The following is a 26,449-nucleotide window of genomic DNA, read 5'->3' on the forward strand; positions in this document are numbered from 1 at the left end:
TTCCATTACTTCCTGTAATAGTCAGGGTTCTCCTGAGAAATATGTATGTATGTACAAAAGGAAACTCATTACATGGTTTTGGAGGCTAAGAGGTCCCATTATCTGCCGTCTGCAGGCTGGAGACCCAGGAAATCAGGTGGGATTCACTCAGAATCTGAAGGCCCGATAACCAGGAGCTCCGAGGTCCGATGTCCAAGGACAGAAGAGGATGGACACCCCAACTCATGCCGAGAGAGCGAGTTCACCCTTCCTCCATGCTTCTGTTCCATCCAGGCCCTCACCAGACAGGATGGTGCACACCGCTTTGGGGAGGACCATATGCTTTACTCAGTCCACTGAATCAGAGGCAGTCTCTCCAGAAACATCCACGCACACACACCCAGAAATCATGTTTTACCAGCTACCTGGGCACCCCTTGGCCCAGTCAGGTTGACACATAAAATTAGCTGTCACTCACCCCAGTAGCCACTCTTCCCATCATCCTTAGCAGCAGAACCCCAGTTTTTAGCTAAACAATCTCCCGGCTAAAGGATGATTTTCAGACTTGCAGGTTAGCCATGGCTGAGGCGAAGGTGGAGCCAGGAGAGAGGGTCAAGCTCCCAGCCGCTCCACCGCCCGCACCTGGCACCTCCTTCTGCTGCGGGAACAGCTTACCTCCCCGCCCTCCACACCCTGCATGCTCCCTAGGCTATTTCCACACCGCATCTAGAAACCCCAGTCTAGAAATCTGACGGCCCTCCCGCAAAGCCTCAGCTTGAACCTGTGGCTTCAGCCTAGTCATTCTATTATTAGATGGGCTGCTGGCCAGACAGACAAATGTCCCTTCCTGCAACTTTCCTCAATTCTCTCTCTGCCACCTGCCCCCTCCTCCAGGGCAGATGCCCACCCTCCAACCTGTGTGAGCAGCTGTCGTGTCCCCATGAGACAGGCACTCTTCAGGCTCAGAAGCCCACTCCTAGGCTTTAAAGCAGCATGAACACAGCCTTCCACGGCACACAGCAGAGCAAGAGTGGACAGGCCCCATGATGTGAAAAGAATCAGGTTCTAGGGAGGAGTGAATGCTGACTGACACCATAACACTTACTGCTAATACCACAGCCAGGCTCTTGAAATGACTGGCAAAAAGCAATTCTAGGGAACCTATGGATAACCCAGGTTTGGATCCTCAACTATGCAAACCAGCCCTGTCTGGTCTCCAAAGCTTATTCAGCGGGAGTGGGGGGCACGGAAGAGACTGCAGGGTGGGGAGGGGTGTGGGCTAGGGCTGGGAGCCTGGACCCCGCCCTGACCCTGTCTGTACCAGGTCACGGGATTGCCCTCTCTGAAAAGTTCCCTCCTCTGCCCATGAGCCCTCTAGATGGTCTGGAAGCATCTCCTCCACTTCTCCAAGGATTCTAATTGCTCTCAATGAAAAGCAAATAGAAACTGGGTTGCAATTACTAGACTATAAGCACTTAAAACACAGACAGCTATTCATCTGTGTATCACCAGAGCCTGCCATCATGTCAGGCACATGGGACATCTTCAGTATGTTGGATGAAGGAAGAATGTATTTGCAGTGATGCTATATGGCTCACATCATGGGCTGGAAGTAGCCTCTGTAACCTCTCAGGGAACCCCAGGGCTCAGAGAGAGACAGAGAGCCACTCGCCCTGGTGAGCAGCTGGCTCATCTGGAAAATCAGGATAATCACTGCCTGTGCACCTTGCGAGGTGGGGAAGGGGGTCAAATCAGGTACCACTAAAAGTGCTCATGCAAACACTCCAGTACTCAACACATACATGAAGATTAGCATTTTCTGAATCATCCAGGCCCACCCCGAGGTGGTGGCTGAGGCGTGCTAGTAGACTTCTCCTCGAGGCTCCACGACCTGGTCTCCAGCCCTTGGTTTCCTCAACACACACACACACACACACACGACCTGGTCTCCAGCCCTTGGTTTCCTCAACACACACACACACACACACACACACACACACACACACACGACCTGGTCTCCAGCCCTTGGTTTCCTCAACACACACACACACACACACACACACACACACACACACACACACACACGGAGAAGAGCCGAAGTCAAAACAACTGAGGTTCCCGACCCAGGACCCTGGTGAGGACAGAACTGACAAGCAGCCACCTTCTGCCGTGTGGTGAGCGCCCAGGGCGATGCACCAGGAGCCGAGGTTGAGAAAGTGGGGAGCAGGCTGTGTCGCAAGTCTGCTTACGCCCCATGGCGCGTGCAGCTCTGCAATTGCCAAATCAGAGCTGACATCCTTTCCCCTCTCTGTTCCCCCTTGGACTTCTTCCTTCTCCCGGGGGAAAACATTCTAAAAATAGAGCCAAATCAAGCCAAAAAAAAGTTTAAATGCAGGTTTTATAAAACAGCACTGAGTAGATGTTGGAAAGCCTACAGCAGCTGGGCCGTGCTTATGCCTAGCGTTCAAGTTAGAGGGGCGGGTGGTCTGTAATCGCCGTGCTAAGACCACGCTGCGCATGTGTCCGGTTCTGGGAGACGCCTTTTAAGGGAACGGTCACAAACTCAGACACGTCCAGAGGAAGGCAATCAGAAGGCCCCAGCCATCTGGAAACCACTCTGTGAGGAACAGCTAAAGAACTAGATGTGAGATAAAGAACAAGATGATGAGGTAAAATGATAAACAGGTACCAATACAGGGGAGCTGACTTGCATTGTGTTGCTCCCGGGAGCGGAAGCCCGATTGCGGGCTGGAGGCTACGGGGGACCATGATGGGACAGAACGATGACACAGTGCCTGCCCCATTGTGAGCCCCCGGCCCAGCTCATCAACTTGGTGATTTGGGGCAGGGCACTTCTGTACACCTGAAGTGTGGAACGACCTCATGATCTCAGTGGTCCTTTTCCGTTGTAAAGTCTTAAAGTCTAGAACCACGATACTAAGTGAATCGTGAACCACGATACTAAGCTGCTGACCCAGCATTTAATCACACATCTGATCAGCCTGGGTAGCCAAGGGGCCAGGAGCCACAGATTGGGTGGAACATTACTCTGACAAGCCCCTTGGAAGACAATAGCCCTCCGGTGATCCCGGCTGACGACTCATTCTTTCTAGTCACCCGTTGGGGCAACGGAGACCATTACGGCCCCTCTGAACCAATCAGAGACGCCAGCTCGAAACCCCAGACGAGAACGGAGTTAGACACCTAGACCAGCGTTTCCCATCTAGTGATGACTGAAATCTCAGGGAATGACAAACGTGTGGGACCCCAAGAGGCTGTTCACCCCCGTGTAGAAATTAGTTCTGTTTCAAATTTCTCAAGTTTGAATCAACAAACACAATCTTTAAATATTTTTCCTATGGCAGCCTTAGAGGTATGCCCCTCCGGTCTCCCTTTAAGAAAGAACTTGCTCATCAGCTATGAGGGGTGCAGTTAAATGAGTCTCCAGCCACAGCACTTTGGGATCCGTGGTGGCCTCGGAGCCCAGGCCATGCCCCTCCCGGCAGCTCCCAGGTAAGGACTGAGCCCAGCAGGGCACCAGGGCCTGGCTGTTTCTGCCCACAATGGGCAAGCTCTGCACTGAAGCTCCCCACCGGGGCTGGCAGAGACTTCTCAGAGATGCCCTCCACCTTTTCCTGCACCCCCCCGCCCCGCAGCTCGCCGTTCACAGGTATCAGGCCTGCAACCCTCTCCCTTTATTTTTCACAAGCACTACCCCCAATAAATCTCTTGCACTTCTGACTCCTGTCTGCTTCCCCGAGGACCCAACCAACACACACGCCCAAAATAAAACAGCTTGAGAGCATCCGAGTGTGTACGGTGTTCACAGAAGTTAGGGTGAAAGATGATGTGCTCTTGATGCTTGGCTGGCTTATCGCTCCGATGAATTACCAGCAGCCGCTCTGAGGGGTTTGGCCATGGTACAGCTTTAGACAAATTTAGTCTCAGTTATTTGGTATTTGATGTATACCCTGTATGGATGACTGTGTAAAGATGGGAACCACAAGAATCACTGATGTTGACATGTGACTTCATGAGAAAATGATAAGGAGATGTCAAACAAGACACAAAGGCCTACTTTAAGGCATTCCACGGGTCAAATCTGGTACAAGTTGGGCAACAAAATGAATAATAGTAATAGGTTATAACCCTGAGTAAAATGAGAATCCCCAAATCCATTCACCTGTAAATAAAACGAATGAATGAATGGGTGCAGGAGATGAAAGAGCATCTCTACACAGAATGCCAACAAGTAAGTGTAAAAGCAATGATGAATTTGTAAGGCACTACTTGGTAATAATTATTTCAGATAAGAGTCATCGAGTGGCTGAAAGTTTGACAAGAAATGGGATATTTGCAGCATCTCAGAGTATCTCCCCACAAGACACTTATTAATTACAGAGGAGGAATAGAAACCTCACAGTAGAGGAAGCTGGCAGACGCCATCCTACACAAGGGATCAAAGTGAACATGGGCAGGAATAAGACTAAGACCTACCACACAAAGACCTACCCCAAGGACACGGCACTACTCCCCGGATGTTCCTGCCAAAAATGTAGAGGCAGGATCTAATCATAAAGAAGCAACAAACAAACCCAGATAGGGGGATATTCTAAGAAATACACGGCCTGGATCCCGAGGAGTTACTTGCACACCCATGTTCAAAACAGCATTATTCACGGTAGCCAAGAGGTGGAAACAACCCAAATGTCCATCCACAGATGAATGGATACACAGAATATGGTCTATCCGCAGTGGAATATTATTCAGCCTGTAAAAAGGAAGGAAATTCTGACGTCTGCTACAACATGCATGAACTGTGGGGACATTATGTTGAGTGAAATAAACCAGTCATAAAAGAACAAATACCGTATGATTCCACTTACATGGCACACCTAGGGTGGGTAGGGTGGATGGATGGATGGACGGATGGATGGATGGATGGAGAGAGAGACAGACAGGCAGAGGAGTGAGGGAAAGAGAGAGAAAAAGGGAGAAGCAGAAATCAAATAGGGTAAATGTTAACATTTGCAAAATCTGGATAAAGGCTATCTTGGAAGGCTTTGTGCTATTTTTGCAACTTTCCTGTAAGTCTGAAATTATTTCAAAACAAAAAACAAAACTCAAAAAAAGTTTTAAGTTCATGAAGCACCTAAAATGGTAGTAAAAAAATTTTAAGTTCATGGAGCACCTAAAATGGTAGTAATTCTGCACATTCACTTCAAGAGGCTCTTCCTCAGGGTTGGAATTTGCACGCATCTGATCAAATCACGGCATCTCTCATATTTCAAAATCTAATGTTGAAAGATAATGTATAATGGCAATTACATTTAATTTAACTTTTCACTTGTTGGCAACAAAAGACCTGCCACATGGGAATTCCCTGGCGGTCCAGTGGTTAGGACTCCGAGCTTTCACTGCCAAGGGCCTGGGTTTGATCCCTGCTCAGGGAACTAAGATCCCACAAGCCACGTGGCTTGGCCAAAAAAAAAAAAAAAAAAAAGTCCTGCCACACAGGAAACAGGTAATTTGTAGAGAAGCAGCCTAGAATAGTTGCCTAACATTTCTCTCCTCATTTACTATATTTTAAATGGTGTAACATAAGCCATGTCATATGTATTACACTATATTAAACAGTGTAACATACGCTATGTTGTACATATTACACTATTTAAATATTATAAAGTTATGTAGAGCAAAATATACTGGCATAAAGGATGCTTGGCTTTTTACTTTTAAAACACTCTGCAGGGGACTTCCCTGGTGCGCAGTGGTTAAGACTCTGTGCTCCCAATGCAGGGGGCCCGGGTTTGGTCCCCGGTCAGGGAACTAGATCCCACATGCATGCCGCAACTAAGAGTTTGCATGCCACAACTAAGGAGCCTGCCTGCCACAACTAAGACCTGGTGCAACCAAATAAGTAAGTAAATATTTTAAAAAATCAAAAACAAAAACACTCTGCAGAAGTCTTGGAACTCCTCCCCGTCACCTCACTGGCCAGAACGTGGTTTCCACACTGGCCACAAAGTCAGGAGGGAAACTCAGTCTTTTATCCGGACCAAATGCCCAGGATTCTGCTGCTCAGAAAGGGGGGCCCGTGGATGTTGGGGGAATGCTCGCAGTCTCTGCCATAGCATCCTTTACGGATAACACAGTTTTTCAACAAACCCCTCTCAGGAGACATAGTCTTTTATTACAAAAAGAGTGGGGAAAGCTATCAAGCTTTGCACTCAGACGAGACCAATGAGGTTTATATGTCCCGTCTCCAACCCGAACAGGTACCGTCGTGCAATGCCTTTTTTTTTGGCCACGCTGAGTGGCTTGCGGGGTCTTAGTTCTGGGACCAGCGATGGAACCCACGCCCTCAGAAGTGAAAGTGCCGAATCCTGACCACTAGATCACCAGGGAAGTCCCTACAATGCCATTCTTGAACTCACCTGTCGAAAATTCATGTTTCCCTTCCATAACCAAAGTAAATCAAATAGCGTGTGTTAGCTGTAAAATACCGAAAGCTGAAGATCTGTTTCAGTGGATGTGGAGACGTGGCCCACTGCCCGCCCTGCAGCCCCTCCGTTTCTCCCCGGCTGCCTGCACCTCGCTTGGGCAGATGGGGGAGGCGGAAATCCCCAATTTCAGGGTAAGCTGCCTCCCGTCCCATCCGCAAGCCACTCCCCCTGGCAGGTCTGGCTGTGACCATCTGACCCGTTCTCGATGGAAAACAATAAAGAACATCCTTTAGGTTTAAGCTACTGATGGTCAGGAATTCTGTGAGTTCTAGCCAAAAGCATTCCTAACTGGTAGATGTGTCATGAGAATCATCAAAATTCTAATACAGACTTCATACACAATTATTATGTTAATAATATAATCAAGAACAAAAGAGTTTCACTTAAAGTCATTTCTCTTTTTATATACCACCAAAAACACCACCAGAACAAAAAAAAAAACTTTTGATTTTGGCCTCTTTGCATCCCTGAAAGCAAGGGAAGACCCCAACAGCTTCACTGGAGCCACCCCAGAAAACTTGGACAGGGCTCCTGCTCTTGCGGGAGAATCAGCAAGACCTTACATCACTGTGGAAAGGGTTCCGGGGTTTTTGTAATAAAGGAGGAAGGAACTATTGATCTAGTATAACTGGGTGAGGCCTGAGCCCCACAGAGTGACTTGCCTCAGCTCCCAGACTGAGCACTTGTCCAGCCACACCAGAGGGAAGAAGGACGGGACCAGAGGGACCACATCTGAGGCCCTGGCCTTCCTCCACCGCCCTCCTCGCCCCCTCAGTTGGCCAGTTTTTGTGGCCTGTTCTCTTCATCCTTATCAAGCTTTCTTCCAGAAAAGAACCTGCACCCCATCCCCATTAGATTATCAATGATAGCTGGGTGGCTTAAAGCATAGCCCCTCCCGTGGTCCTTGACTTAACCGGCATCCAAGCCCTTAAGCTGAAGAGACAGCACATCAGGTACAGATCCCGAGGCCCTGCACGTGGTGGGTGGGCTCAGGACTGGCCTCTCGTGGCCTACATCTGCTTCCAGGGGCTGGTCTCTTCCGGGGGGATCCCTGAGCCCCTTCATGTCTGCCTGCTGAGGGGAATTCTCTCTTTGCTTTGGTCTTTAGGAAACTGGCCCGAGCCACTCAGCGTCCTGGCCTGGGCCCCCCCAGATCGCTGCTTCTGGAGCTGGAAAGACACCCACACCCAGAAGGAGGCAGAGGCACAAGGCTGCCAGGCAGAGGTGTGCAGGGAGAACCCTACTCACTCGGAACAAGAGGGAGGCAGAGCACCGGCTCCAAGGGCGTCCTTTGGGTGCACAAATCAAGTAGAAAACACCCCCATGGGCGAATAGCCAATGCAGGGGACCCAATCTGATGACCCAGCTCCACAGTGAGTGGTCAGAAACTCATCACCAGGGAATAAGGAGGAAAAGGATAAAAGCCAGAGACACAGAAGTCACTGGACCCAGATGGTGTCACTGCCGCGGTGAGTGCGTCTTTTGGACACTGTCACGTGCCATATATGAGGTGTACTGCTGATAGCAGAATACGGCGACAAGGAAATTACACATAAGATAATGCTGGTGGGATACAGAGAACAGACTTGTGGTTGCCAAAGGGGAAAGGGGTGGGGGAGGAACGGAATGGGAGTTTGGGGTTAGCAGATGCAAACTGTTACATATAGAATGGCTAAACAACAAGGTCCTACTGTATAGCACAGGGAACTATATTCAATATCCTGTGATAAACCATACGGAAAAGAACATGAAAAAGAACATATATATGTATAAATGAGTCACTTTGCTGTACAGCAGAAATTAACACAACATTGTAAATCAACTATACCAATACTGCAATAAATTTTTTTTAAAAAGTAATGCTGGCGGGCTTCCCTGGTGGCGCAGTGGTTGAGAGTCCACCTGCCGATGCAGGGGACACGGGTTCGTGCCCCGGTCCGGGAAGATGCCACATGCCGCGGAGCGGCTGGGCCCGTGAGCCATGGCCGCTGAGCCTGCACGTCCGGAGCCTGTGCTCCGCAACGGGAGAGACCACAACAGTAAGAGGCCCGCGTACCGCAAAAAAAAAAAAGTAACGCTGGGGCTTCCTTGGTGGCGCAGCGGTTCAGAGTCCACCTGCCGATGCAGGGGACGCGGGTTCGTGCCCCGGTCCGGGAGGATCCCACACGCCGCAGAGCGGCTGGGCCCGTGAGCCATGGCCGCTGAGCCTGCGCGCGTCCGGAGCCTCTGCTCCGCAACGGGGGGAAAAAAAGTAATGCTGGTGGAATCTCAACTTTCTAGAATATATTAGATGTGTCTATAGATCAGAAATGATAGATCTAGGTGGTTGAATTATAGGTGATTTTCATTTTGTGAATGTATTTTAAGATATTTTATAATGACTAGAGTACAATACTATAACAACTATTTGATAATCATAATAGTAATCATTATTAAAACAGCTACCATTTATCAATCACTAAATCTGGGCCAAGCTCTATGCTCAAGTTTTACATATAATTTTCTCAACAGTGCAATCAGGTAAGTAATGGTGTCACTAGTTTTCAGAGAAGGAAATCCAGGTTGAGAGGCAGAAATCCTGCACCAGCTCACACGACAGGGATTCAAATCCAGATGTGCCTGCCGCAAAGTTAATAGTTGTTGCCGTTAACCACTGCACCCCATCGGCCTCCTGAAATGAAACCCTTTTAAAAGAAATATATATGTGTGGGTGAAACTGGTTAATGGGGGCAAGAAAATGGGAAGGATGGCGGGTCTGGGCTGGAGGTCTGCTGGTGACCCTCAGGCAGGAGGGGCCACCGGGAGCCCCCGTGTCACCCAAAGGAAGGGGCCCCTGAGGTTTAACTCCCCGGGGAGGGAGCCTGAGGTTGGCAGCCCTCACTGCCCCTTCTCACCTACTTGCTGATCCAAACAGTCTTCCTGGAGGAAGACAAAGGCTCTCATTTCTCAGTCTGACCTCCAGTGCAAATTTGGGTTAAATAACACTTTAACAAAAACAAGGGACACAGTAAATGACTAGCATATTAGCAACTATAAATAGGGGTGTCTTCTGATTACCTTCTTTTTTTTTTTTTGACAAGGGAACTCAAGAGCCCCATGCTGGAGGTTGGAGGAAAGGCACCAAAAGGAGAAGAAACTTATGGGTCTTGGCAGATGCTACAGCCTCCAGGTAACGTGGATGGGATGAGCTCCCTGCAGAAACAGCCTGGCCCGGGATGCCTTGTAAATGGACTGTGGGTTAAAACAGCAGTCGTTTCCATAATCCTCCCAAAGCAATGAGAGATCAAATGAGGATGTACGGAGAGAACTGGAAGACCTCATGGGCCGATAAGAGTTGCTGAAGTGAAGCAACTTCAGCAGGAAACCCTCTGGGGCACGACCTGGTCACCCATGCGTTTCTTCCACTGAGCCTCATGGAAAGCCAGGCCTTAGCCTCCTGGCTATTTCAATCAGGTTTGTTATGTCCTGGGTTTCAATAACTTGAGATCCCAGGCTGATAGGCTGGATAATCTAGGGGGAAAAAAAACGAGTGAATATGCAAAACTGATTACTTAACCTGAACCATGATACAGATCACTGGTTTTCAGCATCAGGGACACATGAGAACCATCCAGAGAACATTTTCCAAACATCCGATGTGTAAACCCCATGCTAGACCCATTCGGTCAGAACTGCTGGGCAGGATTTAGGCTTTGCAGTTTCTTAAGAGCCTCTCAAGTGATCACTGTGTCTAGCCAAATCAAGATCCTAATTTGCACCACACCTAACCAGCCCTATGCTGAGCTTCAGGCTGGGGCCACAGGATTAGGAGAAGTTCGTGGCATCTGACTACAAATGCTTTATATCTTGTTCAGGAAACAAGACATATCTGCATGGGAAGCAACTAGTAGACACAATCGCCATGGAGTTTGTTGGTGTTTTGGAGAGATCTGTGAGCCAAAAAACCTAGACTAAGTGAACCTCTCGGAGTCGGTGAGCCCGCTACACCTGCAGCCTTTTCTTGTTTTTGTTTTTATTTTTTTTTGCGGTACGTGGGCCTCTCACTGTTGTGGCCTCTGCCGTTGCGGAGCACAGGCTCTGGACGCGCAGTGTCGGCGGCCATGGCTCACGGGCCCAGCCGCTCCGCGGCACGTGGGATCTTCCCGGACCGGGACACGAACCCGTGTCCCCTGCATCGGCAGGCGGACTCTCAACCACTGCGCCACCAGGGAAGCCCTGCAGGCTTTTCTTTTCCGTGCCTTATGACCAGCCACTTACCAGCCTTGAAACTTGTTCTTGTTTGTTTTGTTTTGCTTTTGAGAATGAAAAACTGCGTTGACCTTCTCAAAGAAGGCTGGATAAATTCTTAGGATACTCAACTACTAGATAGTTTCCAGAGAAAATTCCCTTCTACCTGCTTTGCTAGGCTAGAAAAGTCCCCCGAAAGGTCATTTACCCACGAGGTCCGTTCACCCAACGGAGACGAGGAGAATCACTGGGAGTCCCCTCCCCACCCCCCATGAGAGCAGCTGGGGTGGCAGGTAAAGACTAAGTCACCTAGGGATGGGCCTGGGTGCATGCGTGTGTGTCTGCGTGTACACGTGTGCACGCAGGGCTCTGCTGCTTCAGACCCTGCAGGGCTCGGCCATGTCCATTTTTTGAGGCCAACAGGGTGGGTCCACAGGGACAGACGGACACTCCGGCTGACCCTGCCGTGGAGCAAGTGGGGTCCCTGGGGCACCGGCAATGGGGTTGCAGTGTCTGGCAGAGACTCGGCCCTCTGCCCTCCTGACCCTGGCCCCAGACCCTGGACTGGATGACAAACTTCACCCACACTTGGGCATCGTCCAGCTGAGCCAGGGAGAGCCTGGGGCCAACTCGCCGCCTCCTCCACTGGCCTCCACGGGCCCCCGAGCCAGGCTCCATGTCCGCAGCCTGGAGGAACAGGAGTGGGCGGAGAGCCAGCCCGTGGGAGGCATCGGGCCTGTGATCTGGGAGGCCCTGCTTCTCCCAGAGGTGGTGTCAGGATTCCAAGCCGCCCCAAGTGTGTGCCGGGCTCCCCTCCGCTACCTGCCCCTCCTCCTCCCCTCTTCTTGTGTGTGATGCACAGACTCGCACTTCCCAGAGGACGGGTCAGGGGTTAGAGAGGCAGCCGCGGGGAGGAGGGGGACGAAGAGTCACCAGAGCAGAGACACCACGGCTGGAAGCCAGGCTCCACGGCTCCAACTCTTTTGCCCTGTTTTGTTTCTTTCTGGTGAAATATATGTAACCTACAACGTACCAATTTCACCATTCCTAAGCGTTCAGTCCAGTGGCACTGAGCACATCCACGTGCGGTACAACCATCACCACCATCCACCTCCAGAAATTTCCATCTTCCCAAACTGAAACTCTCACCCACTAAAGGATAAGTCCCCCTCCCCCTCTCCATCGGCCCTGGTAACCTGCATTCTACTTCCTGTCTCTGAATTCCCCAGAGAGGTGGAATCCATGTATTTGCCCTCTCGTGACTGTCCCATTTCTCTTAGCGTGATGTCCTCAGAGTTCACACGTGCTGCAGCACGTGTCACAAAGTCCTTTCTTCCACAAAGGCCGAGTATTATCCCACTGTGTGGGTTAATGCATTCATCCGTCGATGGGCACCTGGCTGCTTCCGCCTTTTGGCTGTGGTGAACGTGCATGGGTGTACAAACGCCTGTTCAAGGGTCAGCCTCTATGATTAGGATGTGCCTTAGTTTTAGGGACACATTCAACAATTTGCCATTTTCCGGAGAACAAATAAACCGAGTAGACCATCTTAAGTTTGAATTCTTAAAAGTAAGGCAGTCAGAGTACAAACTGCATACATCCCATGATCAACTTTTTGGAAAAAAGTAGGAAATTCCCAGAAGTGATAGCAACAGCTACCTCTATGTTAGGGAAACACGGGTGATGCCTTTCTTTCGTTGTACTTTCCTGCCCTTTCTACAGTAAGCCTGTATTATCGTTATCCTTAGGGGAAAAAAAATAGTACTATGTTTTTCCCTCGGTCTGAATGCCTTTGGACTGCCTGTTGCCCTGGAGTCCACACTGACTTACATATACATCATTCACTCACTCATTCATTCATTCGTTCGTTCAAAATAGCGCTAATTCCAGACATTTCTAAAAGCTGGTAACTTTGAATGGCTGGGTGCTGAGAGTCCAATCCTTCCCGCAGTCGCACCTGTCACTTAGATTGATCTCACTCTACACCTGTTAAAGGGCACTCCCCACTGGAGCTAGTCACCAAACTGGCAGGAGCACTGGGTTCCAGCGCCAGCACCGCTGTCTGCCTTGGCTGAGTCTGGCTCCCATGCACACCTCTGTTCGTGCCTCCCGTACCTACCCGCTCAGACAACAGGATTCCTGTCCACCTCGGGCTCCTGGGGCGCCAGCTTCCTCACCATTCAAAAACCCAGCCTCCGACAGGTAGAACTCAGGGGGATGGGTTCCTTCTCTTCCCCCACCTTCTGCCCGTTGCCTTCCTGGGCCTCCACACCATCCTCTGAGGACCCGAACTGATGGTGACACCCCAGAGCAGAGGAAGGAGGGACAGGAAAATTCCTCCAGCTGGGGGTCTCCTCCCCATGCCCCAATCTTTCTGCTTGTAGATGTGGCCTTTCAGCACCAAAGGGAACAAACTGTTAGTTGATAAATGATCAGAAAGCTCCCAGCACAGAGTAAGGGACTCGGAGAAAGACCTCAAGAGCAGCATAGGGTCCTACAAGTTCAAGCTTTTGCCTGCTTCACCTTCATCTCTTGCTCTTCCCTGGTGGGAACCAGACTGCCTGGGTTCAAATTCACCACTTACCAGCTGTGTGACCTTGGACCAAGAACTTAACCTCTCTGTGCCCCAGTTTCTTCACTGGTAAAACAGGGTAGAAAATAGAGCCCAGGAAGTTTAGCTACTTTTATTCCTAGCCAATAAATTCATCACAGCTCCCTTTTATTGAATGTACCAGGCATCGTGTTAAGTACTTAAAAGAGATTATCTCTCATCCTTAGAACTACCCAACCGGGTAGGAACTATTGCTATTCTGGAGATAAGGATGCAATCTCAGAGAGATTAAATAACTTGTCCCAGGACCCGGAGTGGTAGAGAAGCCTTCCACAGTGGTCACCAGAGTAGGGAGGAGGAAACTGGGACTAGAGACCATTTCCCAAGGCAGTTTGTTTCAAAAGTGGGGCTTCCCTGGTGGCGCAGTGGTTGAGGGTCTGCCTGCCGATGCAGGGGACCTGGGTTCGTGCCCCGGTCCGGGGGGATCCCGCATGCCGCGGAGCGGCTGGGCCCGTGAGCCATGGCCGCTGAGCCTGCGCGTCCGGAGCCTGTGCTCCGCAACGGGAGAGGCCACAACAGTGAGAGGCCTGCGTACCGCAAAAAAAAAAAAAAAAAAAAAAGTGGTGCCAGCAGTGACCAAAGTCCTACATCAAATCCCACCAGCCCAATGTGCAGAAGCAGAAGCGCAGGGTGCCCTCTGGGGCAGAAGAGGCAAGTAGGGGCCAAACACAGGCAGGGGGCCTCAGACACTTCCCCACGTGCCCTGCCCTGTGAGGCCTGGAATTGCTCCAAAAGCAATAAATCCCTTGATCCAGCAGACAAATTCAAGGCAAAGATGCCCACTCCCTGCCCCCAGGAGAAATAACACCTGACTGCATTCCAGAGCAATCGCCAAAGGCCCCTGTGTCGGGGAGGGGCTCTCTGTCCACGTGACAGGCCCCCTCCTCCCCTCCCGCACCCCCTGCCGAAGTCACTTGGTGATACCACCACCACCACCACCACCCCCCGCCCCGTCACTATGATTTAGCACACACACACATCCCCCCCGACGCTTCACACCCCTCCTTCCTGTTTTATTTCCCCCCCTGCACACTTATCACCATTAACGTGCGTGTTATCCTGTTTACTGTCTCATCTCCTCCATGAGGGCAGAGATTTTTGTTTGTTTCTTTCTGCCGCTAATGAAGCCTTGGGACGAAAGAAGCCCGGCCCCCAGTAGGTGTGCCGTAAACATCCGGACGAGTGGGTGGTGCTGTGCTGGGCAGCGTGTGCCCACAGAGGCCTACGCAATGGGGCCTGAATAAACAAACGGGCTCTCTGAGTCTGGGCATCACTGATGTTCGATGCCTCACGTTTCCCATTATTACCCAGGCGGCATCCAAGTCCGACAGGAGCTTCTCCGTACGTTGGCCCCTCCCGTGTGTGGGGTCTTCACACCAGCCCCACTTCTCACATCCACCCTCACGTGCACCCCTGCAGGTGCCCGGAGCTCTCTGTGATGCACTCCACCTCCCAGAGTTTTCCACACTCCCCAAACAATCTCCACCCCATGCCTGCATCCAAAGCTTCCCATTAACTGGGTTTTCCTGAAGTCTTTTATGTGTAGGGGAAAGAGAATCTGGTACGAGGAATTCATACAAAGATGTGAATGGCTGCATGTCAGTCACCAGGTAGCGGCTGAATTTCTGTCCACTGGGAGTCAGAGCAAAGCAGTTAGCCCAAACCCGGAGGGTTCGGGCTGACTGTAGAGCTCGGAAGTGTGTCCTGTAAGAAGCCACTGCAGAACCACAAGCGCTGGGGTGGCTCCCTGCAGGCGCTCTTAGCGCTGCACACCGGAGTCATAGGAGGCCTCAGAGTTGCTCCCAGCCCAGGAAGCCCAGCTCGGAAAGCCCCCAAGAGCACGCAGTCAGGGGGCTCCCATCTGCTTTCCCCAGCCCTGGCCAGACAGCACCTGCATCTCCCGTCCTGATTTCATCCCCGATTTCTTCCCAACCCACTCGATCTGTTTCATGTACTTAGACTTCAGGTGAGGTTTTGTTTAGAGATGGTTCTGCGGCCCTGAGAGATCTGCAAACCACCTAGTCCCGGCCATCAACTTCCCAGAAAAGTGGATCCAGACGGAGGTGGCTGGCCCGAGGCACTCACAAGTTGGCGGCAGCTAGAACCCAGGTTTCCAATCCCCCAAGCCATTTTTAAAATCAACATCTCATTCTCATTTTTGTAACATACGTACAAAAATGCACCCCTCGATAAAGCTCCAGGTGAACCCGCCTGCGTAACCATCGCCCGCGCAAGAACTAGGTCACTTCCCGAAACCCCAGGAGCCCCGTGCCCTTGCCGGTCACCACCCACTTATGATAATGGATTAGTCTGTTTGGTTCAAGCGCTACGTCAGCAGAGCAGCACGTTACTGCTCTCCTGGGTCTGGCTTTACGCACTCGACGCTGTGCCCGTGAGATTCTTTCGTGTCGCCTCTTACAGCCGTGGTTACTTCGTTATCACTGTTCCATTGCACAATGTACCACAATTTCTTTCTCCATGTTGCTGGAACGCTGAATGGTTTCCACTGGGGGGCTCTTGCGATAATGCCGCTGGGAACGTTCTTGCAAGTCTGGGCACATAAACGATTCCTGTGGGTCTACACCGAGGACTGGAGCTGCTGGACCACAGTTCAGTAAATATTGCCAAAGCATTTTCCAAAATGATGATAGCAATTTTCACCTCCAGACGAGCGTTCCTGTCACTCTAGTCTCCTCAATACTTGGTCTCTTTCTTTTTAGCCATCCTGGCTGAAACAGGGACAGACAGTTGACCCTTGAACAATATGTGTTTGAACTGTGTGGGTCCACTTTTATGTGGAGTTTTTTCAATAAAGAGAGTACCTGTGTTTTCATTTTACAGACCCTTAAATTAACTAAGGGTGGGGAAACATTTGTGGCACTTAGAGATCATGATACGTGGAATCAAAAGAACAAAGGTTTGAGTCCTGATTCGCTCCAAACTGTGTCAGCTTCCTGCCCTTGGGTGAGTCATTTATCAATTCCTCTGTTTTTGAGGCAGAGATAGCAGTAGGTGGATTCTCGACTATGTGTGTGTGTGTGGGGGGGGGGTTGGGGGGTGTCAGCACCCCTAACCCCTACATTGTTCAAGGGTCTGATGGTGGCTTTAATTTGATTTCCTAGACGACTAGGGAGATGGAGTCACTTTTCATTGCTTCCTGACCATTTGGATTGCCTCCTCTTCTGAACACAATGAGATGTATATCTGTGTTTCCACATTAAAGCCCTTTCTGGTTTGTTTGGTTTTTCTTTCTCCTTCCTCCACAGTGACTTTCATGGAGCAACGCCGTTTCCTGGGTAAGGGCTCCGGAGCCAAACTTCCTGGTCACGTTCCAGCTCCAGTGACACAGGGAGTGGCCATCACTCTGGGCTCTATCCCTCCCCATGCCCAGCGACACCCTCTGTGAAACGGGACTGTGGATGCTAGGACCTCACTCCTTAAGCTTGAATGTGCGCACGCAAACATCCAGGACGACACCTGCACGAACTAAGTGCTCCATGCATTGGGATTTTGACCGTGACACCTGGCAATCTGCCCCTGAAAGAGCCTGAAACTGCAGAGAAAAAGGACAGAGGGCGCAGAGCAAGACTGAGACAACGTTTCACAATCTGTTAGTAATTTTTCACAATCTGTCAGTAATTTATCACCACTTCAATAGCGGCCTCCTGCTTCTCCCTATGAAAAAGAGAGATTTCCCTCATGCGCGGGAACCCGAGAAGAGGTGATGCTGGTGTCCGAGGAGAGACGCTGGGTCCGATTCATCTCCACTGAAAAAAACCAAACAGGCCCATGCATGAGGCTCGCCAGGACCCCAGGTCCGGGCATCACCCGCAAAGCCTGCAGACTGGGAACTCGGAGCCCCTGGGCCCCACGGAGCGCCAGGTGGCCTCACACCCACCCTTCGTCCCGCCATACCCAAAGCGCTCAGTTCCGGCCTCGCCGGCCAGTCCCCACGGTCCGGGGCAGGGATGACCATGTGCCTGATAGCTGGGCTCCATCTCAGCCTCCTTGGCCGGGGCCTCGGGCAGCTCCAGGCAGCAGGCCCAGGAGGTCAGCCCGGGCTGTGGCCACCCTCACTTGACGGAACCTGAGCTGCACCTGGGGACACCCTGCCTGGACAGCCGGGCCAAGGCCAGGCCAGGTGCTGGGGGTGCTGGGACTCTTCTAAGAAGCCCCATGCTGGATGAATGGGAAAAGTAGGTGATGCGGCCAGACGGGAAGAGATCAGGGAGGGCTGGGCTTCCGGTAAACAGGCCTGGTCAGTGAAACGATGTAAACAGCAGGCGTGTGCCAGGAGACCAGGATGAGTCACCAGGCCCCAGCTCCCTGAGTGTACAGACAAGGAAACTGAGGCTCAGGGAGGTTAGAAGCCCAACTGGTGATCCCTGGTCCCTCTGACCATAACCTGTTCCTCCAGGCCCCTCCAATCCCCACGGCTAATTAGTCACCAGACCCTATTTTACGTAAGGTCACTCATACAAGTGATCTGTGTTCTCCTTTCCTACTGTCTCCTGTCAGATGTAAGCCCTCGAAGCTCCTGAGACCACAGGTCGTCACTTCCCATCTCCTCCCCCAGCCTCCCTATTCCAGTCCAACATACACACCGCTCACACACTCATCTCCTAAAACGGTACTTCAGCTCTGTCCTTCCCCCTGCTCAGGAACTATCACTGGCTCCCTACTTCCCCTAAGACCACTTCCAACCTCCTCAGTCTTCACTGCAGGTCCTCTGCAGGGACCTCTCTCCCCTGCGCCTCCTCCACTTGGGCCAGAGATCTGCTTCTTTCCCCAGACATGCCCTCCCCCACCCCCTTCACCCCCCACCCCCCCCCCGCCTGTCTCTGCTTTTCTACAGAGCAACCCTCCGGAAATCCCTTTCCTCCTTTCTGTCCAATCCCTACATGTCCTCCGTGTCTCTTAGCATCTCTCCCTTGCTGTTCCCGTGAGCTTTTATTTCCTGTACTACATCAAACACTGGCATCCTGTCTGCACCTTTTCACATGCGTGGATCTGTGTTGTACGTGTGTGTTCAGAGCCTGAATGTTCTCTCTGCATCCAACACAGCGGGCAGCATAGCCCCCCAGAACGTGGGTGCTGAAAGTATACGCTGACGGACTAGACACACACAAGACGCCGACAGCACGCACAGCCTTCTTGACAAGCTCTCCCTCCAGTTTAGATGCACTCGGCCTTGGGAACGCGGAGGCTACGGAATCTCACATCCACCTTCCATGGGCCGCTGCGGACACAGACACGAACACAAGCAGTGACTGTTATAGAAGTGCGTGAGGGCCTGGTGGAAGGAGCGAGGAGAACGCTCAATTCTTCCACGAGCAGTCTGGGAAGGCTTCGTGGAGGAAGTGTTGTGAGGGGAAATCTGAAGTGTCAAGTGCGGGAAGGGGGAGCACAGGGGTGAGAGAGGAGGACGTCCCCAGTTGGAAGAGTGTGTGAGGGGGTCTGGGGAGGCCTGAATAACGGGCCTTCGTGACTGAGCAGGTCGTGAAGACAGGCTCATCACGAAGGGGCCTTTCCTGGGGAGCGACAGGGCAGACGTGCTCCAGCACTCCTGGAGGTGGAGGATCTTGTCCTGCTGCTGCTTCCCAGGTGCTGTCTGGCCTTGGGGGGCTGGTAAATCACTCTGGTCCTCAGTGCCCAGGTCCTGGTGACCCATCACCTGCCATGTGTTCCTGGTCCTTGTCGGAAGCCAAGCCTCTTATGTCTCCCAACCCACTGACTGCTGGGTCTCGTTAGGGGTCTGAGAATTTAGTGTTTGAACCACAAGGACGCTGAGTGGTGACTGGATGCATCAACAGGGCATTCAGATGTTTACCTGGAGAGCAACCTTCCATTCGGATGCTGCAGACACAGGGGGGGATGTCCACCTGTCCCACGCCCAGGGCCACCCCTTCTGCTTCAGGACGTGCCAAACCAGGCCTGGCTGTTACATTTGAGGCCTCAGGGAAAGCGTTAGAAATTCTCTTTTCAAAGAGACTCTTCTCATGCTGTGTTGGGGAAGCTTACCACACTCTGGGCCACCACAAGGCTGGTGTTGAATGCGCGTGCCTTCCACAGCCAAACCCCTTTGTACATCAGTCAGCAGCCCAGGAAGGCTTCATGGAGGAAGTGGGCTTACGAGCCTCCTAAGTGGGCTTCTTCTAGCCAGAGGGGTTTGAAGGGGGAAGGTGGGGCTTCTAAATGGCAAGACATGGGTGTGAGGATGGGGACGGTGGGGCCTGTGCTGTCTGTTCACAGTCAACTCCTTTCCCAAATCTGTAGACCAAGCTCCATGGGCTCCAGACCCGAGGTCACAGACTCTGGGGCCCAATGCTGGGAAATATTCTTTAGAGCCAGCAGGCTGAACCCCATCCAGACTCTGGCCCAGAACAGACTGGAAGAAAATCCTCCCACCTCGGTTCCCGGAGGGGACATTTCTGTTCTTGTGCTTGAGGACAATTCACAGCTACGTTAAGTGCAAATGGTCAAACACTACTTAAGAGACACATCACACTGGATAAAAAGAAAAAGCAAGCCCCACGAAAAGAAATCCGGCTTAAGTATGAAGACATGCATCATTAAAAGTAAAAGGATGGGGGAACTACAGCATGCAAACACTAGTCAACAGAAAAGGGAGCTGCTGTATTAACAGCAAAGTAAATTTCAGAACAAACAATATTAGCAGTGTTCAAGAGGGACCTTCCTTAGCGGGTAAATAGGCTGATTTAGCAAGAAGACATAACAACCAGCATAAATCATTAGGATTATCGTTATTAAGTTTCAAATGTATTAATCACCATCGTTTCTGTTTCAGTCGAATTGAGGAGAAATTCCAGTGTCTGCACACTGAGTCCCCTGCTGCCATCCCCCTCCCCCCACCCCCCCTTATCTTGCTGAGACCCTGAGGTCTCAGCCTAAACGCTCCGCCAGTTCACCTTCTCTGCTGCTCCTTCCATGGCAACGGGAACCCGCAGCAGCACAGAGACCTGACCCCATCACGGCACCCAACAGGCTGGTAGATGCATCTTTGCTCCTCTGTTTCCCTCCTTAAGGCCAAGGACTGCCTTGTTCATCCCTGAATTCTGAACACTTAAGACTGGACACATCCTAGATACTTATCTGATGAATGAATGGAGGATTGAAGTCCTCAAAAACTCAATCCTCTTAGCTCTCACTGGCTCCTAGAATAGAAACAAGTATTTATTCCAACATAAAGAACAAGCAAGCACGCAGCGGGAAGAGCCTGCCCTGCTCCACTGCTGCCCAGCCCTGCAATCTTAGATGAGTCGGCTGACCACTCAGGGCCTCAGCTTCCTCATTTACAAAGTGGTAAAAGGAATTCTAGGCCCGGGGAGCTGTGGTTTTTAGGCAGCAGTGTCGAAATGTGCTTTGCCAATGTTAGTTAACGTTAGAAGCGGTAAGTACCAACCGTGTCACCTGTGTCTCAGAGTGCCCAGACAAGGCCGGCAAGGGAAGGGAAGTGCGGGGAATGCACAGAAGGCAGGAGGGGCGGGGGCCGGCTTTAACGGGGCGTACCTGTTTGCTCACCTCCTCCCTCCCCTCCCCTCCCCCTCCCCCCCTCATCTCCCCTCCCCCTCCTCTCCCTCTGCACTGCATAGGGTTAGGGCCATCTGGACCAAGCAAAGCAACGTCATATGACCCAGGGCAATGACACATCCCTGATGGGAACAGATGCCAGGACCTCTATGATATTCACCACACAGGGACTTCCATGCAGCGCCAGGGGTAAGCCTGGGACATTCTGGGGAGGAGGTTCCAGAATATCTGTTCCTGACCCCCTGCTGGCTTCCAGGTTACACTCTATGACTAAGACACCGGATGAATGGATACTGTGGCAAAAAAAAAACGGGGGGGGGAGGGGAGAAACACCATTTCACCCCTTCTGAGTCAACCCTCCAACTGCAGAAGGGGGAACTCCAGCCCAGACCTATTGAACACAAATTTGCATTTCAACTGCATCTCCAATGAGTCACGTGCATTCAAGTTTGCAAAGCACTGTTCTCTCCCTGCTGTGTCATCATTTCTCTGAGCAGTGGCCTCCCAACTTCTCTGATCACAAATCACTACCCCCCAATAAGATACGTCTTTAGTTGTAAATTATATACAGGTGCTACTGCGCTGATATATTATGTACGTTATAAAACTTGCTTGAAAATTAGAAATTAAAAAGGATGAGTTAATAATAAGTAGAAAGAGAAGGTGCAGTATTTTCTTCCTGCACTTGAAGTCATCCTTTGGGGGCTGAGGAAGGACACAGGCATACACCCTGCCTTTCCCAGCTGCAGGATTAAGGAGGGATACTCAGCACAGAGGTTCGGTTGGGGTCCTGGCAGCGGTCCTCTCCTCTGGCTTCTCAGCAAGCGCTCACGCCCCGGTATCACCCCCACCACTCTCGTTCTTAACCGTCCCATTTGCACCACCGATGGCCTCAGGAATATGTGTGGCTGAAAGTTTCCACTCCCGTTTAAACGTTCATCTTTCTGTATTCCATTTGTTACAGGGGCACGAAAGCAAGGATACATGAGGAGTGGAAGAGAGTAGGAGTGAGCTTGGAAGATAGATTTCTCTTTTGATGTGAAAGCAATCCACACTCTTTCTGATTTCTGGATCACCGGACACTCCAAGCAGTTTCTCAAGATAAGATGAGGATCAAACGACAGAGGTTTTTTAATTGCTTCTAGCACGCTGCCTACTATCTTGGAATAAGGATCTATTTCTGGAGCTCCAGGAGATGGTAAACCTGGTTCTTCTGCTTGAAGGCAAAACCACCTCCTCAGAGAACCGGCGGGCAGGCCCCCAAGGCACATCCCCCCAGCCCTGCCACTTCAAAATAACCACAAACAGACATCCAGGAAATTCGCTGCAAAAAAAGATTCCCAAAGTGTTACTAATTTAAGGTTCGTACAAACAGGGAATAGGAAAAGTCAAGTCTTTCCAGAGAGCAAGCCATACATACAACCAGTAAGAACGTCAGTCTTCTAGTGTACAGACCCAGAACCTCAAAGAGGCTGGTGAAGGTTTAAGGAAATGCACATCTACAAAACTAAAACTTCATAAAAACATAAAATTGGGAGTCAGGCCAGGGCCAGTCCTCCCTAGGGTCTCTGATCCTTGTTGCAAATTTTGTAGCAAGCCCAAAGGCTGGGATTTTGCCCCATTACATATGCATTTAAGGATGCTGCATTTTTTAGAAGGATTTTTAAAGATTCTTCACACTTGTGAGCCTCTCCCTGGACCTCAGAAAACTACCCCTTTCTCCCAGTTCCTCGCCCACACCCACCAGTCAGCAGGGCAAGTACACACACACACACACACACACACACCCCCTGCCCGCTGGAGGCCTAAGGAACAAAGGCCCAAGATCAAAATCAAAAATCCAGCGGGAACACAGGTCTGCTCTGTATCTACTGAGGATGGACATCTCCTCCCGGCTCCCAGCAACTGCAATGATTGTGGCCCGGTTTTGAGCCCCTTTCACTCCTATTTCCACTGAAGTTAAGATCCAGCTCTGCTTGTAGCCACCAGAGACCCCATTACAACCCCACAGGTGTGCGAGTGAGGAAAACTGGAGAAACTTTTCGCCCCCAGGCCGAGGGACGACCCCATCAGCTGCACCCGGGAAAGCACGAGGGGGTCCCTGCTGGAGAATCTGGGGAGGCGGGCAGGGGGGCGTTCCGCCGAGGACCACTTTGGGGGGTGCGGTCCCCAGGCAAATGGATCACTAGCAAGTTTCCTAGACAATCGGCACCGCGGACCACCTGCCTTCCCACAGGGCAGCCCTGGGTGTCAGGGTCAATCGGGCCTGGAAGGGCAGTGAGACCTCCAGGCGGCAGCAGATGCAGTGCTGACCGCTCGCCCCCGCCCCCCGTCGTCCAACCCACTGGAGCTCACTCAGAAGCGGGTGGCAGCAGCAACCGCAGAGCTGTCATCGCTGGGCTGAGGGCACCGGCTGTGGAGCACCGAGCATGTGCCAGGCCCAGACTGGAGTGCTTCCTGCTTCATCCTCAGGACCACCCCACTCGGCTGACGGGGGAGGAAACTGAGGCACAGAGACATGAAGGAACTTCCCCAAGGTCACGCGGCTGGTGTGTGAGCCCAGGAAGCGTGACTCCAGAACTCGAAGCAATATCCCACCTCTCTCGCTTGCAATCCCAGCCTCCAGCACAAAGCCTGGGCGGTTTGATCTTATTGACCGAATCCCTTATTGAATGAATTATAAGTGAATACAAAGACCACCGGGCAGGGAGCAGGACTCTGGCTCAGTAAGCACGAACGTAAGTGGGGTGTCTCACGGCTAGCTTCCAAAGCACTCATCACCTCCACCTCCACAGCTACCCACCCCTCCCCCAGCTGCCCTTTAGGATGTGAACGTTGCGGGGGAGGGGGGGGGTGGAAGCTAGGGAAAGAAGAGCGCTGTGACTTAACCTTGGCCCCTACCCTAACCCTAGGGTGTTTATCAGTTAAAATGCAAGCTGTGGGAAAAACGGACCAGAAGGAGGGAGGCAGACAGAAACATTTCCCCCTCTCTACCCTGTTGATTAGGGCTGGGCTGGGCTGCCTGGGAGACGACCAACGCCTTGATACCCTGGAGGCAGAGGAGAGAGGAGGACCCAGGAGGTTAAGGATGAAAAATCAGGAGATTTACTGAAAGGAAGGAGAGTGGACCTTCAGAAATCGCCTCCAGAGCTCTAAAAACTGTGTCCAGGGCAGAAGTAGCCTCAGACAAGTTCCTCGTGGGGAAGAGGGCTCAGCTTGGTATTTTCTCACTGGGTTTTTTAAATAAGAAATTGTAACCAGGAAGTGAGAGTGGCATGGACATATATACACTACCAAACGTAAAATAGCTACTGGGAAGCAGGCGCATAGCACAGGGAGATCAGCTCAGTGGTTTGTGACCACCTAGAGGGGTGGGATAGGGAGGGTGGGAAGGACGGAGATGCAAGAGGGAAGAGATATGGAAACATATGTATAACTGATTTACTTTGTTATAAAGCAGAAACTAACACACCATTGTAAAGCAATTATACTCCAATAAAGATGTTAAAAAAAAAAAAAAGAAAGAAATTGTAACCAGGTCCGCTAGAGATCCAAGAAAAACCAGATTCTTTACAAGCATTTCATACCCCTACCTTCCTCCCAGGGATGCTAAAATGGGATACACTGAACAATTTAATACATGCAGTGGAGACAAAAACTGACTCCTAAAGTACTCTTGTCTTTTCAGAAAGCATGAAGCTATTAATTCATAAAATGAACCCAAGACCTCAGGGAGGGCCACCTCCTCTATGCATCTTCCCTAGAGGCTTAAAGTCTGAACTATGAGGCACTGAGGGCCACAGAGAGACTCCAACCAGCCCGGGCCCTCCCCTCCTGACTTGTCAGGGCACTGTGTCTCATGCTGCCTGCAGGGCTGACATGTACTCAGGTCAGAGTTATTTGTTCCCCCAGTCCTCAGCTCTTAATGCGTTGGTCCCACTTTTAGCCAGGTCTAGGCAGACAGAGTGGGCAAGGGGCAGAGGGGCAGAAGCAAAAAGAGGGCTGGGAGGCCATGACAAAGAGTGACGACCGTTGGGTACTGTGATCCCATCTGTTAAACTCAAAGTCAAGATTGGTGTAACAGGGCTTCCCTGGTGGCACAGTGGTTGAGAGTCCGCCTGCTGATGCAGGGGACACGGGTTCGTGCCCCGGTCCGGGAAGATCCCACATGCCGCGGAGCGGCTGGGCCCGTGAGCCATCGCCACCGAGCCTGTGCGTCCGGAGCCTGTGCTCCGCAACGGGAGAGGCCACAACAGTGAGAGGCCACAACAGTGAGAGGCCCGCGTACGGCAAAAAAAAAAAAAAAAAAGATTGCTGTAACAAGTATGAGAGCACTTGCAGGGACAATGGATCAGAGATGTGCGTGGCTGGAAAATCTGACTTGCTGGTGAGATAGGGGCCCTCCTCCTTCTCAGGTAGCCGTGGCATCCTGTCTGGCCCAGGATAACCTCCCTCTTCATCGGATCTAGAATCAGTGACACCACTATCCTCCAGTCCAATGCACTCCATCAGTGCAGAAACCCTTTGGCACTGTCATTACCCCCAAAGTAACCCATCCCATTAAAAACAGATACGTCGTGAAAACTGAAAAGGCAAGGGCTTTGGAATCTGGCAGATCAGAGTTTGAATCTAAGCTCCACCATTTTCCTACTGATACATGTAAACACCCAGCTGTACCAGGTTTTTGGAGAAAATGCCATCAACTTTCTTCCCTGCCCCGTCTCTGTAATTGACCTGAAATTCACCTCCTGTAAACATGTCTGTTCTGTCAGCTCAGGCAGCACGGGGAACCAGAGCAATCCGAGAGTCCTTCACATATTTGCAGCTGGGCTCGTGTGCCCCCGAGGCCTGTCTGGGCTAAACACCACAGTTCTTCAGCCACTCCTCATATGACTTGGTTTCCTGACCCTCCACTAGCTGAGTCACTCTGCGAAAGTTAACTTCAGAGAGAAGAGTCGTATGTAGCCACGGTCCCAACTCATTCTAGGCTCTGGGGGAGGGGGAGGGCTGGGATGCGGGCTGAGGGGAATTGCTCAGCTCGGGGTCAGACCCGGGCCTCAACCCGGGGGTAGGGGAGAGGGCTGGGAAAGCTTGCATGCAGGGGTGGTTGCGGTTTCTGGGGTTCACTGAGGCCCCCGACCCTCGGGAGGCCTCTCAGGGTGGCTGTGCGGGCTGTTTACACGATGTCACACGGAACATCGCGTCCACAATCAGCGGGTTTGGTACGTCTTTCTGCCGGGCAGGAAAACGCAGCGCGTGGCACTTGCACTGTTTATTTCCCGAAAATAAAAACACTGCACGCGCTTACGCAATCTCCCGCGTCCAGGGCTCTTTTTAATGCCTCCCCGATCCCCTTCCTCTTCTGCGGCGCGCACCCCGCCCCCGCCTGGCACCGCTCGGGTTCGGCAAGCCACCTGCCGACATAGTTCCTCTGGCGCTTTAACAAAGCTCAGCCACTCTCAGGCCTTCTCAGAAGAAACCCTTGGCCGGAAAATAAAACCAAGCCGCGGGGAGGGGATGCAGCTCGGGGTGCGCGGCAGCGCGCGGTACACGCCGCGCCCACGTGCAGGACCCG

General features: G+C 51.6%; 1 protein-coding gene across 1 annotated transcript in view; it reads right to left on the reverse strand.

The window, feature by feature from the left end:
- Window positions 1–20,498, reverse strand: part of PFKFB3 (6-phosphofructo-2-kinase/fructose-2,6-biphosphatase 3) — a 57,568-nt gene extending 37,070 nt beyond the window's left edge. Inside the window, exon 1 of the mRNA XM_089906540.1 lies at window positions 20,253–20,498. Coding sequence (XP_089762666.1) covers window positions 20,253–20,313 — 61 coding nt within the window. The 5' untranslated portion in view covers window positions 20,314–20,498. The remainder of the gene's footprint in view (window positions 1–20,252) is intronic.
- Window positions 20,499–26,449: the final 5,951 nt, after the last annotated feature.

This window comes from Delphinapterus leucas, chromosome 2 (assembly GCF_059928025.1).
Source record: "Delphinapterus leucas isolate spDelLeu-1000000601 "Yukka" chromosome 2, BTC_Dleu_Yukka2, whole genome shotgun sequence".
Lineage (NCBI taxonomy): Eukaryota > Metazoa > Chordata > Mammalia > Artiodactyla > Monodontidae > Delphinapterus > Delphinapterus leucas.